Below are 14,551 nucleotides of genomic sequence, written 5' to 3'. Positions count from 1 at the left end.
CAAAGGACAATTTGAACTCATTCAAGGTGTTTTACAACTTTCACTTCTGGTGATGTACTCATAGTTGAAGTAACTCTAATCTGTGCATTGTAAACACTTTTATGTACTAATTACAATCCTGTTGTTGTTTTGTGTAAAGTCTGATCCTTTATGAACAGTGATTATTGATCAGAGAGAGATGACTAGTATACAAAGACACACAGCAGGCCTCCGTTATGTAACTGTCGTTCATATAGATGCACGTGTAAATAACATACATGTGAGGAAGTATGCTGATAAGCTAATGAGTAATCATTTCACTTTACAACACTTAACGAGGAACAACCGGCGGACCCTGATCAGAGGACCTTAGAGACCTGCTGGTTATATAGAAGACTAGAAAGCAGGTCACAAGTACAACATATTCATGTAAAATAATGTGTGTGTAGATGGTGGATTACACGAGATGGTGGAGGAGCTGAACAGCGGGAAGGTGATGTACGCTTTCTGTCGTGTCCAGGACCCCAACTCTGGGCTGCCCAAATATGTCCTCATAAACTGGGTGAGACACACAACACGACGAGACGTCCTTGGATCGGTTTCTGGGATTTATGTGTGTCTATGTGTGTGTGTGTGTGTGTGTTCATATATGTGCGTGTACACACTCAACAGACAGGTGAAGGTGTGAAGGACTCTCGAAAAGGAATGTGTGCCAATCATGTGACCTCAATGGCCAACTTCCTAAAGGTGAGTGTGACTCTGTGAGAGTCTGTTAAAATAAAATGCTGCTGTGGCAACATCTGTCCCCGAAATGTCCCTTTGTAGCTTCAGCCTGCGATGTGGGTTCAGCTCTGTGTTCGTATGTTTGTATGTAACTCTGACACACGTGTGTGACCACAGGGAGCCCACGTGACTGTGAACGCTCGGGGAGAGGAGGACGTGGAACCGGAGACCATCTTGGAGAAAGTGGCCAAAGCGTCTGGAGGCAACTTTAACTTCCACAAACAAAAACAAGAATACAGAGACGCACCGAGAGGACCTGTGGTGAGGAGTCCGGCTGCTTTGAGCTCCTTCAACCCCTCGAAGCTCTCGCTCAGGAAACACGGTGTTCCTGGTTAAATACTGAACAGTCACTCAAACATTTAACTGAAACCACCGTCTTTCAGTAACCTTAACTAAAGTGTGTCTGTTGTTTAAAGCTGCCCACACACAGGACTCACTGACGGCTACGTGTCCTTCAAAATGTATTTAGCATCAATAATTAGCAGTCCATCAACGGGAGAGGGTTTCCCAATGTCACAGACCGGAAAGTAAAATATGTGCTTGTTTAAGTATAATAAACAATTTCATTCGTAACAGGGGTCCGTGTATCAGAAGGTCAATGCTGTGGAGGAAATTCAACAAACCAAGAAGGACAACTTCTGGGTCCAAGCTCAGGTTTCTCTTCAAACTCATCACACACGTGAAGCATCTGTAGTGTTATTCAGTGTGAGGATAACACAAGTCTGTCCTTCAGAGGGACGAAGACGTCCGTCGCCAGGAGGAGAGCAGACGGGTGGAGCAGGAGAGGCAGATGTTGGAGAGGGAGAGGAGGGAGATGGAGGAGAGGCAGTCGAAGGAGAGAGAGAGGAGAGCGAAGGAGAGAGCTCAGCAGATCGAACAGAACAAGTGAGTCAAACAACAACAACAACAACAACAACAACACGACCAAAGAATCAAAGCCATCCGTCAGTGCTTGTTGTGTTTGTGTGCAGGATTTATCAGAAGCAGAGGGAAGAAGAAGAAGAAGAACGAGAGCGGGAGCAGCAGCGACAGGTGAGCTGATGCAACAGAAGATGAAACAACGACTGCAGCTGGAGTCACATCTGGACCTCTGGACCTCTGCACCTCTGCACCTCTGGACCGCCGCCTCATTTCCCAAAAGCATCTTAAAGCTAAGATCATTGTAAAATCCATTTTATGAACCTTCTTAAGCTCAAGAAGTGTCCCAAAAGCATCGTAACGAAAGACTCTTAGAAATGACGGTAGACCGGCTGTAGGAGGTCCAGATCCTGCAGGAGGACCCAGACCTGACGTGTTTTATTGAGGTTTTCTTGTAAATGTTTAACACTGATGCTGTTTGTTATGTGATGTTTGATGTAAAATGAGATTCAGCATTAATTCAGCAATTGACGGGACAGTTTCTGTCGTCATCCTCCTCCTCTTCCTCTTGTCCCTCTTCTGGCTGAAACGTTCCTGGTGGGTTTATGGTCTGCATGTTGTCGTTAACACAGAGATGAAGACACAATGACGACACACGACCTGAATATTCATGAGCTTCAGTTTAGGTTTGATATGAGTTTCAGGGCAACGTCTTCCTCGAGCAGCAGCTTCATCAAAGTTTACTTGTCTCACACTGGCCTCCGCCCGGGAACATGAATTATGAATCAGTCATTGTTGGGAAACGGGGTCCTTTTGCGAGGACAGGTGAAGACACAATCAGTCCTCAGGGACGGGTTGTGGTCAGAAATACGTCATTATCATATATATCATGAATAGAGATGAAGACCCAAGTTGTTTTATGTCAGAATTCTCCAGTTTGAGACTGTTTACTGTCGATAATGAACTCTACACATAACATCATGTGTCTGTTTTAGAACCAGCAGGAAAACCAGAACAAGAAGACGGGCATCAACTTCGCTGCATCAGTGCAGAAAGCTAATGTGAGTGTGAATTAAACATATATTTACATGTTAATTATCTAATAAATTAGCTTAATATCATTATATTAAGATATGGAGTTACAGAGTTTGAGGAGCTGCTCGTTTGTGTTTTTCTGATGAAAGAAGCTGTTTGTTGCATTATGGGAAATGTAGGATCCTCTTCAGCTTGTCCGCCCTACTGGCAGTGCATAGTAAATTGATGATTGATTGATGATTGATTGATTGATACCCCTTTAAGCTCTCGCTGTCGTTCACAGGAGGCCAAATCACTGATTTCTCAGAGATCATTTAATCCCAGAGACGTGTTCAAGCAGAGGGAGCAGAGCTTCGAGGCCAACGACAGACCGTCTCCTGCTGCATCCAGACCTGGTGACCAGCACGGATCCCTCGTTAATAATACACCTGATGAAACAGGAAGTGGTTTTATTCATGTTGTCTCTGTCTCTCAGGGAAGCTGCAGAGTCGCTTTCTGTCTCAGAAACCCTTTGAGACAGAAACCCCGGAGCAGCCTCAGGATCCACCTGCTCCGGCTGTGGTCCCGGCCTTTTCCACGACCCCCCTGTCTCCTGTCGCGCCTGTCTCACCTGTACTGTCTCACTCACCTGCTGTAGCCGTCTCTCCTGCACCGCCAGAGACAACAGGCTCACCTGTTCGAGCTGCAGGTCAGACACACCACAGATCTCTATGACTCTGCACTGATTGGACCGTGCAGTTCACCTTCACAGGAGAGTTTGGGTGCATTTTGGATTTAATGACTTAATCATTAGCTTTGTACCATGTTTCTTTGGAATATTCTGTTAAAACTTAAAGCTCTGACGCTGCAGCACTTTGTGAAGCTGAAGCTGTTTGAAACTATAACGATAAACAGACGACAAGCAGCTCAAAGTGGTGGTCTCCGTATCAGACGTGTCTCTCTGTCTGTCTGTGATCCACAGAGGAAGAGGAGTGGTCAGATGAGTTTGAAGACGACGCAGATGAAGGCATCGCAGGTATGATGATGACCTCTCTGTCAGCCAATAGTTATCAATGAACTGATCAGAACACTCCTGGAACAGTGGTGAGAAGTAACACTCACTCAAGTACTGTACTTAAGTACAAATCTGAGGTATCTTTGCTTTACTGAAGTATTAGTTGGTTAGTTGATTAGTCAATTATCAAAAAATTAATCTGTGACTGTTTTGATAACTGATTAATTGTTTAAGTAAATTTACATTTCAAAATGTTATGAATAATGAATACAGTATATACTGTGTATACTGACAGGGACCATTTCTCTGCACTGAGTACTTTTAATAGTTCATTCTCATGTAATTATCTAACATTTGAAGATGAATGCAGGACTTTTACTTGTAGTGAAGTATTTTTCACTACAGTGTGTGGTATTAGTACTTAAAGTAAAGGATCTACTTCCTCCAACGATGTCCATTTATACGGTATGATTGTAGTTAACACCTTGTTATTGATCCATTAATGTCAGAGACAGATGATCTGTATGAGGCTCCACATCCAGTGGGGACGGAGGACGAGGACCTGTATGAGAACGTTTACCAGCAGACCCCCCCAGTGAGTCTCTCTCCAGTTACCACAACATGTAGTTTTACATTTCCGTTGGTGTGCAGATTAAACAAACAAGATATAACATGTTAATTAGTCAATTGAACTTTATTTGTGAACTTTGGACAGAGCTAGGCTAGCTGTTTCCCTCTGCTTCCAGTCTTTATGCTAAGCTAGGCTAACCACATCCCGTCTTCAGCTCTGTAGTCGTGAACACACAGACGTGAAGTTGAAAGAAATAAGAATAACTTTTCCTTTAAACGTGGACAGAAAGCAGGATCGAGTTTAAAGGAGCTCATGAGGACTAAATGAACTGCTTATTGATTTCTTTTAAATATTAGGCTGATGATGTGAAGGCCAGTGGACGGGACCTCTCTGCCAGAGCTCTGTATGACTACCAGGCTGGTATGTAAACACACACACACACACACACACACGTCACTGTATATGTAGATGTTGCTCTTCTCACCATCACCTCTCCTCCTCAGTGGACGACACAGAGATCACCTTTGACCCCGATGACATCATAACGGGGGTAGAGATGGTGGATGAGGGTTGGTGGAGAGGTTACGGACCTGACGGACACTACGGCATGTTCCCCGCCAACTACGTCGAGCTTCTCTAGCTCTCATCGCTCATCACTGAATGTGTCTCTTACATCACTTTGTTTGTCATATTAAAGGTTTGTCAAGTGTCAAACTCTCTCATTGTTTCACATCACTGGATTAATAGGCATCACAATAAATACTGTCATTTTCAAGTCATAGTGCGTGTGTGTAGACTAATGGGAGAAAGGGAATTAGATCCTTGTCTCAATGCCACACATGACTAAATCCATTATTGCGTGATAATTCAAATCAACAAGAGAGACGTAATTTCTGTAGAAACTAATCAGCAATAGATTTTTACTTGAGTATAATCACACTTACATACTTTTTATTCAGTAACATTTTCAATGCAGGACTATTACTTGTAACAGAGTATTTTTACATTGTGGTATTAGTACTTTTAAAGGATCTGAATACTTCCTCCACCACTGGAGAAGCCACAAGACCCACAATTGGTATAAATTTATTGAATGTAAAAAACAAACAAACAAACAAACAGAATCAGGATTTCATAAACAATGTTTAATTGAATTATCGTTAGCGTTTACGTCAAAGCCGTGTGACGAATTGGGCCAGCTACGACGTCATAGCCCTGCGACCAGCGACTAAACAGCAAAGAAGGAGAAATGGCTGCAAGGTTACTGCTCCGCTCAGCTTTCCGAGCCGCAAGGACCTGCCGGGCTGCCCCGGTCCCGGCTCTGACCCGCGGCATGGCGGCGGGAGGTGAGGACGAAACCAACATCGAGTTATAAATACTGAAAGACCGCTTGAATATGATTTAAATGTTCTGTTTATCCACAGCAAGGACAGATATCGCTACTGACGGCGGAAGACCTAGTTAGCTACTGCACCTGTGATTCTTCTCAATACAAAAAATCACGTCAAACTTCGTTTAAAAATCTGGCAATTTAATAAGAAGTAGTGTATCGCCTGAACTGTATAGCTGGTAAAACATGAAGACATTTTCCACTTTAGAATTAGGATATAACTTTCTTCGATTCGGCACACATTAAAAATATAAAGGACTGTTTCATATTGAACATTGTTCATCTTTATTTCTGTTGTCAAAACATCCACTAAGCTTTATGTGTTCGTCATTTGTATGTGATTATGTCAGTTGCTCAAATATGACAGCTAAACTCGTAATAGTGGAAGTGATGTCTATTGTAACACAACTCTGAAGCAGAGCTGGACGATATGGCTGACATAGTATTAATATTATTCCCAACATCCTAGTAATTCCCTAGTTTCCTAGAAAGACTGTCTAATTGGATTGTAATTTGGTACTAGGTAAAATAATATTACATTGAACTGTACTCCACTCTCTTACAGAGTTTTGTAAAAAGACTTAATGATCTTATCAGTGGATGATAATATTGAAGTATTGCCCAGCCCTATTTATTAGACCATATAAAACTGCCATACCTCGTCTAAAAAGTTTGCAAGGTCTTTATTTGCTATGTGGTGGTGTGTTGGGTTTATTTACGTCTAATGTTATTTGGTCCCTCATCAGGGATTCCCACTGACGAGGAGCAGGCCACAGGACTGGAGAAGGTCATCATGAAGGCCATGAAGGATGGAACGGTACGACAACTGTTACCATCAAAGATTACATTATTATTTTATCACTATGAATGTTTTCTCTCTCTTACTCTGCAAAGGGAAGTCACTGAGGTCAGTTAGTAGAATAAATGTAAGTCAGGCATGAGTGTCCAAAGGATGCATGAAAAGGATTTTATAAACAGATTTATGAATGGATAACATACAATATTTAATGAGGTTTATTGATTCTTCAGTGATGATCTTACGCAGAAGATCACTAACCTGACCTAACCCTCCTCTCCTTCAGGATCCCTACAGCATGATGAAGCCTAAAGACTATGCTGGCTCCAAGGTTGATCCCCACCTTGTTCCCTCCATCACGAACAAGAGGATTGTGGGATGTGTCTGTAAGTCATCTGTTAAATGGCATTAAACACCTCCGGTTAGATCAGAGACCTCAGCTGAGAGAGAATCTGCCAGAATTGAATCCATTTAGCACCAAAAACAGAACTAAAAGAGTTCATTCATCAGGAGGGAACAAACTTTCAGTGCGTTTATTCTGCTGACATCTAGTTCTAAACTGCTCCTCATTTCCTCTCTGCAGGTGAAGAAGACAACACCGCCGTGGTTTGGTTCTGGCTTCATGAGGGCGAGGCCCAGCGCTGCCCGTCCTGTGGTTCCCACTACAAACTGGTGGCTCACGAGCTCCCCCACTAACTTCTACATACCTCTGTTATGATAGACGTCTATTACACCGCTGTGTGTCTGCACAGTGTTAGCTCCTCTTTGAAATATTCCTCTTACCTTCAGAACCAGGTGAAGAAAGATCAGACGGAGACGCTTTCAATCTTCAATCTCCGGGAAGTTTATTTATCTTTGGAACTTTTTGGTTCTGTCTACTTCCTGGTCATAAGTTGTGAGTCCTTGTCTGACTGGTCTTTGACTGGTTCTGTCACAGTACTTGATCTACCTGCTAACCTCATCAGTCTTTGCTTTACATGTTACCATTTACAGAGGGATCAGATGTGGTTTGGGACACAACTGTTTGAAACATTTCCATTACGCTGCAGTTTACGTTGACACATGTACTGTACAATGTTACACTCGGTCCACTTACTCCTCTTATTGAACCAATAAAGTTTCTGAACTCCTATTTATGGACGTCTTACACTCTTTGGACATTTTTCTCCCTGCTTGACATGGTAGTTGGTTGAAAGGACTTCTAACTTTGTTGCTCTGTAGGTCATACTGTACCTCATAGTAATAGATTAGGTACCCAGTGGTTAAAAATATCTACAGGATTATTTGGATTATTTTTAACTTCCCTCCTTATTTCCTAACTTCATATCTTGTTCCCTTACACCTACATGTCTGTATTGGTACATACTCTACTGGCACACCGTTGATGACACTGTAGATTGGGAATAATCACGCTGGTCGTAAAGTGATAACAAACCCTGTAACACCAAAACATCTACTGTTTGCGTTTTCTGAATATATCTCTGAAGCATGGAACAAGACGAGAAATAAACTTACAGGCGTTTTATTCATGAACTGAATCAGACATATAATGAGTTAACTCCCATGAATTTGTGCATAAATGTTATGTTTGTTTATATTTGTATGTATGTGAGGCTGCATATGTATTTATTTAATTTTCATCATTGATTATCTCCTTCGAGATGGGTAAATGACCAGACAAGATAATAAATAAAATAGAACTACTCATTCATTCATACAAATTATGCAATAACATGTAGATATTATCCATTACTGTGAAATGTAAATCTAAGCAGGCTGCATATTTTACATTACTGTGTGTGTACATGATATCTATATGTTTATATGTTCACTAGAACTGGAGTCAAATTCCTTTTATCTTGAAACAAATGTACCCATTAAATCTGATTCTGGGTCTGATTATACTGAGAGGTGTCTTTAATATTTTGTCTGCTGTCATTAATATAAATGACGTGGACAAAATATTACAAAACATATTAAATATCAACCTCAATAAAGCTGCACAACGTTCAAACCCAGCGACACGTCAATAAATCCCAGACGTCATCAACGTGCGACGAGATTGTGGTGACAGGAAAGACGGAGAAATGGCTGCAAGGTTACTGCTCCGCTCGGCTGTTAGAGCCGCGACAACCTGCCGGGCTGCCCCGGTCCCGGCTCTGACCCGCGGCATGGCGGCTGGAGGTGAGGACGAAACCAACACAGAGCTATGAAGTCTTAAAGAACCGTGAAATATGAGTTTTAAAAGGCGATTTGTCCGCGTCGATCTCAGGCGGAAGTCCTCCACACGCTAGCCGGTTAGCATTAGCAACGTTAGCAGCGCTGCACCGCTAGCTGCGAGAGGTCAATCGTGATTTTCAATAATTTAATTACAAAATCAGTGTTGGCTATAAGTAAACGGTGTCCACGTGTCTTTCTGTTTCTTTTGAATTGTGTGAAATGCAGGAAATGGTACATTTTCCCCCAAACATTAGCCAGTGTTGCTAAAGTACTGACCAAAACACAGACCGTTAGCCAGTTAGCCAGTTAGCCAACACAAGTCTCTCAAAGTTGATTGATCCGCCACAAGAATAACCAGAACAGCTGTGAAGTTTCGGGTAGTTAGTTGGACTTACAGGCCACCACAGTACTAAAGTCAACATGTTCATTCATATCGCCTAAATAATATTACTAGTTATTATCAGCTAGCTGTTTGTCCGCCAAAACAATGTTATACAGGTGATGGATCAGAATACATGTAGATGGCAGTTGCAGCTTCCCATTAGGATTAATAAAGTACTCTATGGTCTGTGGTAATATCGTTAATATTAGAGCTGAAACGGTTGGACGATCTAAGTTGATTGACAGAAAATGAATCAGCAGCAATTCTGATAATTGTTTGATTATTTATGTCTGTAATCAATCATAAATACCAGATATTCTCTGGTTGCAGCTTCTCCAATGTGAGGATTCGCTGCTTTTCTCTGTTTTATATCACAGTAAACTGAATATCTTTGGGGTCCGAACGGTTGGTCAGACAAAACAAGACTTTTGAAGACGACACGTTTTGTAGACAAAGCGATTAATCAAAAAAATAGATCATAGATTCCTCAAAGTAACTGTCATTTTCAGTCCTCATTAATGTCAAAGGAAGGTGACTCAGTGTGACCCCTCACTGTTGCCTTTGCCCCTTTTATCAGACATGTTTTAAACCTGTTACGTTGGCAGGGATTCCCACTGACGAGGAGCAGGCCACAGGACTGGAGAAGGTCATCATGAAGGCCATGAAGGACGGAACGGTAAGATCATTTATCTAAATCACCTTTTTATCTGTGGTCTCATGTGTCAAGACATTCAGAAAGCATATTTCACATTTCTATGTTAGGACTTAAACCACTCCAAAATGAGCTCAGTGGTAAATATTTGAGTTATTTGGGTTTACTGCCTCATCACACCCGACAGACCACGAGAGCAGGAGTTCAACCGTACACACTTCAGCTGCATTCGCTGATAAAGATCGCAGCCTGTACACTGGATCAATACATCCACATTACTCTTCACTATCTCCAGGAGAAAATGGACGTATGGACATCCACAGCGTAGCCTGTGGGATCGGTGTATTGACCAGAATCTCTTACACCGCTATCCTCCAGCTGAGGAATTCATCTTTTAGGAGATAAGAAATGTCCAGAGCTGGTTAGTCTGGACTCCGCAGGCTGTTATCTGTGCCCAGCAGGCGTGTTGTGGGACAAACTGGGAAATTACCTCAGCACGAGGTGTTGGATTACTTCTTGTCCCTCAGCACACACTGAGTAATGAACTTTGATTGTCACAGCTGCACCAGTGTCAATCTTGACTCGCTGTTTAAATTCAAAGTTGTATTCAGTAGAATAATTCATCCTGGTGAGAGAGTGGGGTTGTACAGAATTATAATTAATATATGAGTTATGATGCTGGGAGTGTGACACACAGGGCTGTTCAGATTTGGATGATGAGTTGTGGACACAGAAGATCACTAACCTGACCTAACCCTCCTCTCCTTCAGGATCCCTACAGCATGATGAAGCCTAAAGACTATGCTGGCTCCAAGGTTGATCCCCACCTTGTTCCCTCCATCACGAACAAGAGGATTGTGGGATGTGTCTGTAAGTCATCTGTTAAACGGCATTAAACACCTCAGGTTAGATCAGAGACTTCAGCTGAGAGAGAATCTGCCAGAATTGAATCCATTTAGCACCAAAAACAGAACTAAAAGAGTTCAATCATCAGGAGGGAACAAACTTTCAGTGCGTTTATTCTGCTGACATCTAGTTCTAAACTGCTCCTCATTTCCTCTCTGCAGGTGAAGAAGACAACACCGCCGTGGTTTGGTTCTGGCTTCATGAGGGCGAGGCCCAGCGCTGCCCGTCCTGTGGTTCCCACTACAAACTGGTGGCTCACGAGCTCCCCCACTAACTTCTACATACCTCTGTTATGATAGACATCTATTACACCGCTGTGTGTCTGCACAGTGTTAGCTCCTCTTTGAAATATTCCTCTTACCTTCAGAACCAGGTGAAGAAAGATCAGACGGAGACGTTTTCAATCTTCAATCTCCGGGAAGTTTATTTATCTTTGGAACTTTTTGGTTCTGTCTACTTCCTGGTCTTAAGTTGTGAGTCCTTGTCTGACTGGTCTTTGACTGGTTCTGTCACAGTACTTGATCTACCTGCTAACCTCATCAGTCTTTGCTTTACATGTTACCATTTACAGAGGGATCAGATGTGGTTTGGGACACAACTGTTTGAAACATTTCCATTACGCTGCAGTTTACGTTGACACATGTACTGTACAATGTTACACTCGGTCCACTTACTCCTCTTATTGAACCAATAAAGTCTTCAACTCCTGTCTGTGGATCTGCTTTGCTTGTTGTGCACTCTTTTCTTCAGTTGGCAAGAAGATTGATTTCAGCCAGTACCTGTTCTAAGAATTATACTTCAAAAAGGAGTAAAATACTTCATCTAGAGTCTCTGAGTGAAGACAAAGAGTCATTCATTAACAGATTTACTCCGACTCTGAGTTAATCAGGTGTGTGCTCTGAGTCGAAACAGCCAATCAGAGACGAGGATTTAAGCTGCCTTATTCTTTAAAACAACCTTATATTTTAATATTTCATTCTGCCAAAATGTGATTTTTATTTTAAAAAGTTTATTTCATTTGTGTGAGATCTTTCAAATCTCCACCCGCAGTTAGTCTGTGTAATTAACGACCATCTAATATGTATATTTAAATGTATAAAAAGGATTAAATCATTAAATATTGGCTGAGAGTGACATAAGGAGATGTGGTGTAACATGCTGCCAAATGTATTAGTATTAGTCATGTTTAATAATTGGTGTTCTGCTTTCATCTGGGATCTGCTTTTGATAAACTTCAGAGATGTTTGGAGCTCTCAGAAATGTTTGAAGTCAAAAGTTTGAGTAAAAGTGAAGGAGATTTTTACTACTTTCTCATAAAGCGGGCTGAGATCTGTAGCTGATACATTCGTGTTTGTTCTGTCAGAGTAAACAAGGAACTCTGAGATTTACACATTATTTATTTAGTATTTATTGTCTAGGCTTGGAGTTTAGTAAATTAAGTATATTGCACAGCGAATGGACAGAAGAGGTGTGTGTGTGTGTGTGTGTGTGTGTGTGTGTGTGTGTGTGTGTGTGTGTGTGTGTGCCACCAGGGGGCGCCAGCTATAAATATATGTAACTTCTGCTCAGTATGTTTTATTGAACACACAGCTGTTCTCCTGTAACCGGTTGGTTTGATCTTCGGTTCATTTCTTATGTCTCGTCTCTGTAGACACAAGTTACAGAATCCGTCTTCATTATATCAGATTATCATTATACTATATATTAGATAAAAGGAGCTGGTTTTGAGACTTTTTTCCAGTTCCAGTTATGACTTTTTAGGCGTAATTCATTTGTTGATTATATTTTGTATTTATAATCTGAATCTGCAAAGTAAAGCTGTCAACATAAATGTAGTGGAGTGAAAAGTACAATATTTCCCTCCATAACGTAAATGGAAATACTCAAGTAAAGTACAAGTACCTCAAGCCTGCCGAGGATTATCAGGCTTCACTGGGAGACCATTTATTAATGATCACCAAGGATAATATTGAACAAATAAACGAACGTCCGTTATAAGTTCCATTCAGATGAATGTAAAAACAGACTGTGGTGAACTGATTACTGTCCCTCCACAGATCATTACAAGTCCTCATGGACACAATCACTGCATGCAACTCACCAACAATGATCCTTTCCGTTAACTTGTTTATATTTTTGGCATTGTGTATATTATGGAATTGCACCATATTGATATTTTATATTTATTTCCTGCTTTGTTCTGCAGCTGTCAGACAGTGCGGACACACGGCTGAAAAAGTTGTAATAAGACATGTAGGAATAGTGAGAGACTGAGTTGGGAAAGATTAGTCACAGACAGACTTCAGAGCAGTAAGATGACGTGAGGACCTGCAGGCGTCAGCAGGGAACAATAACACGGACTGATCTGAGATACCGACAGGCCACTGATCCCTGCGACCTTTAACACAGACTGCAGGCACTCGAACAGCAGCAGCTCATTGTTCTGTGTCAACACCGTTTTATACACAGCGGACCTGATAACCCGCTCGGCTTTATCTGTCACCTCGACACACCCGAGGACCTTTTCACCACAATTATGTGATTCTTGTTCAGTTTAAATGGCCACTACTCATAAAGCTTTAAAAGTAATGATCATCTTCTTTTAAAAGTTTGTACTGTAAAGTTTCACACAGTCGGTCTTGAGTCTTGAGTTATTGAACCCTGGAGGAGACACAGTGACTCAGATCGGAGACGTCTTTCGTCTTTAGTTGCATCGTAAAACAGACTAATGACACCTTGTCAGTGAATGTTGACCCCGTCGCTTTATGTTGACTGTTTTTCTCTAAAAATAACTTCACAAAGTGCTTCTCAAATCCTCTCAGCCTTCAGTGAGAACCCAACTCTGCCCTCTTGGCTTCACTCGTATGAGCACCTCAAACAGGTAGAGGGGGACTGGAAAACAGCCCTGAAATCCACCAGAAGTTCTGCAGAATAAAGAGTTCTGCTGGAAGAGAACTGACTCGTACATGTTGTCTTCTTCCTCTACTGTTTGTGTTTCCCCAACAGAGTTTTTCAAGCTGAGCTGCAGGCACAAAGAGGGAGACATGAACTAAAAACACTAACTTTGAAAGATACCCACTTGCTGGAGCCTCATATTCACTTCAGATAAACTTTTGCACAGAACTGTGCACACATCGACAGCTCTGATCTCTTAATATCAGGATGATATATAGCATCAGTGATACTGTGCAGCGTCAAAAGAACAAAAACATAAAACATGGAAGGAGGCAACACAAATAAATGTTCCTTTTAATTATAACCACACGCGTCTCGAAGCAGCACTGTGTGTGTAGTTATTTGTCTTTTAGCACGATGGTGACTTGATGTAGTCCTACAGAACTATGAGCAAACAGCAAAGTATGTACAGTGTGAAATGGCTTGGGGGGGTTGAGGGTGGGGGGGTGGGGGACACTGGAACTGGGCCCAAGACAGTGTTGAGCAGGATTTGGTGTTATTTTTGCAGCTGTGGCTGGACTTGTTTTGCTCCTCTTCCTCTGAGGAGCCATTTGGCTCGGCCTTTTGCTTTCCTCGGCAGCGTCCCTTGAGCTGGCATGCAGAACAAAACACGGTGGGAAGACAGCCCAGTGCCTCCAGGTGCAAAAGAAAATGTAATTAAAACAAGGATTTTTGTTTCCTTTTGGGCCGTGTAACTTCTACCATCTCCTGGCTTAGTGGGGGCTCATGTTACTTGAATTCATCTGCTTAAAGGACCACAGGTGCAGCCCTGCGTGCCCATCCTCATCACGTTAACCAAGTGTACGCACAGAAAACATGCATACGCCCTTTCCCACAAATATACTGCTATTTCTGAAAGAAGAACATGCTGTGAGAAGGTGGCACCTCACGCGGAGCTCACACCAGCGTACCCATGGTGATGTAATGACGAGATGTACAACAAAGTGAGGTTTAGGTTGTTGGATGATTTCACTGACTGACGACTAATCGATCTTGTTTACAGATGGACAGTTTTATATATGTGTCTTTT

General features: G+C 42.0%; 3 protein-coding genes across 3 annotated transcripts in view; all 3 read left to right on the top strand.

Moving 5' to 3' along the window:
• Positions 1–4,934, top strand: part of LOC139301454 (drebrin-like protein B) — a 5,366-nt gene extending 432 nt beyond the window's left edge. Inside the window, exons 3-15 of the mRNA XM_070924850.1 lie at positions 429–541; positions 652–726; positions 880–1,023; positions 1,339–1,416; positions 1,496–1,647; positions 1,734–1,794; positions 2,616–2,681; positions 2,939–3,050; positions 3,131–3,343; positions 3,617–3,670; positions 4,159–4,244; positions 4,577–4,640; positions 4,724–4,934. Coding sequence (XP_070780951.1) covers positions 429–541; positions 652–726; positions 880–1,023; positions 1,339–1,416; positions 1,496–1,647; positions 1,734–1,794; positions 2,616–2,681; positions 2,939–3,050; positions 3,131–3,343; positions 3,617–3,670; positions 4,159–4,244; positions 4,577–4,640; positions 4,724–4,860 — 1,355 coding nt within the window. The 3' untranslated portion in view covers positions 4,861–4,934. The remainder of the gene's footprint in view (positions 1–428; positions 542–651; positions 727–879; positions 1,024–1,338; positions 1,417–1,495; positions 1,648–1,733; positions 1,795–2,615; positions 2,682–2,938; positions 3,051–3,130; positions 3,344–3,616; positions 3,671–4,158; positions 4,245–4,576; positions 4,641–4,723) is intronic.
• A 515-nt stretch (positions 4,935–5,449) lies between these two features.
• Positions 5,450–7,538, top strand: LOC139301118 (cytochrome c oxidase subunit 5B, mitochondrial-like). Its single transcript, XM_070924421.1, has 4 exons — positions 5,450–5,566; positions 6,357–6,427; positions 6,693–6,792; positions 6,990–7,538. The coding sequence occupies exons 1-4, from the start codon at positions 5,470–5,472 to the stop codon at positions 7,100–7,102; spliced, it is 381 nt and encodes a 126-aa protein (XP_070780522.1). The 5' UTR covers positions 5,450–5,469; the 3' UTR covers positions 7,103–7,538.
• Positions 7,539–8,480: 942 nt separating this feature from the next.
• Positions 8,481–11,288, top strand: LOC139301131 (cytochrome c oxidase subunit 5B, mitochondrial-like). The gene is made up of 4 exons (XM_070924440.1): positions 8,481–8,590; positions 9,614–9,684; positions 10,431–10,530; positions 10,728–11,288. The coding sequence occupies exons 1-4, from the start codon at positions 8,494–8,496 to the stop codon at positions 10,838–10,840; spliced, it is 381 nt and encodes a 126-aa protein (XP_070780541.1). The 5' UTR covers positions 8,481–8,493; the 3' UTR covers positions 10,841–11,288.
• Positions 11,289–14,551: the final 3,263 nt, after the last annotated feature.

Source organism: Enoplosus armatus, chromosome 18, assembly GCF_043641665.1.
Source record: "Enoplosus armatus isolate fEnoArm2 chromosome 18, fEnoArm2.hap1, whole genome shotgun sequence".
NCBI classification, from domain to species: Eukaryota; Metazoa; Chordata; class Actinopteri; order Centrarchiformes; family Enoplosidae; genus Enoplosus; species Enoplosus armatus.
Note: the sequence above shows the minus strand (reverse complement) of the source record. Positions and strands in the feature narration are given on the sequence as shown.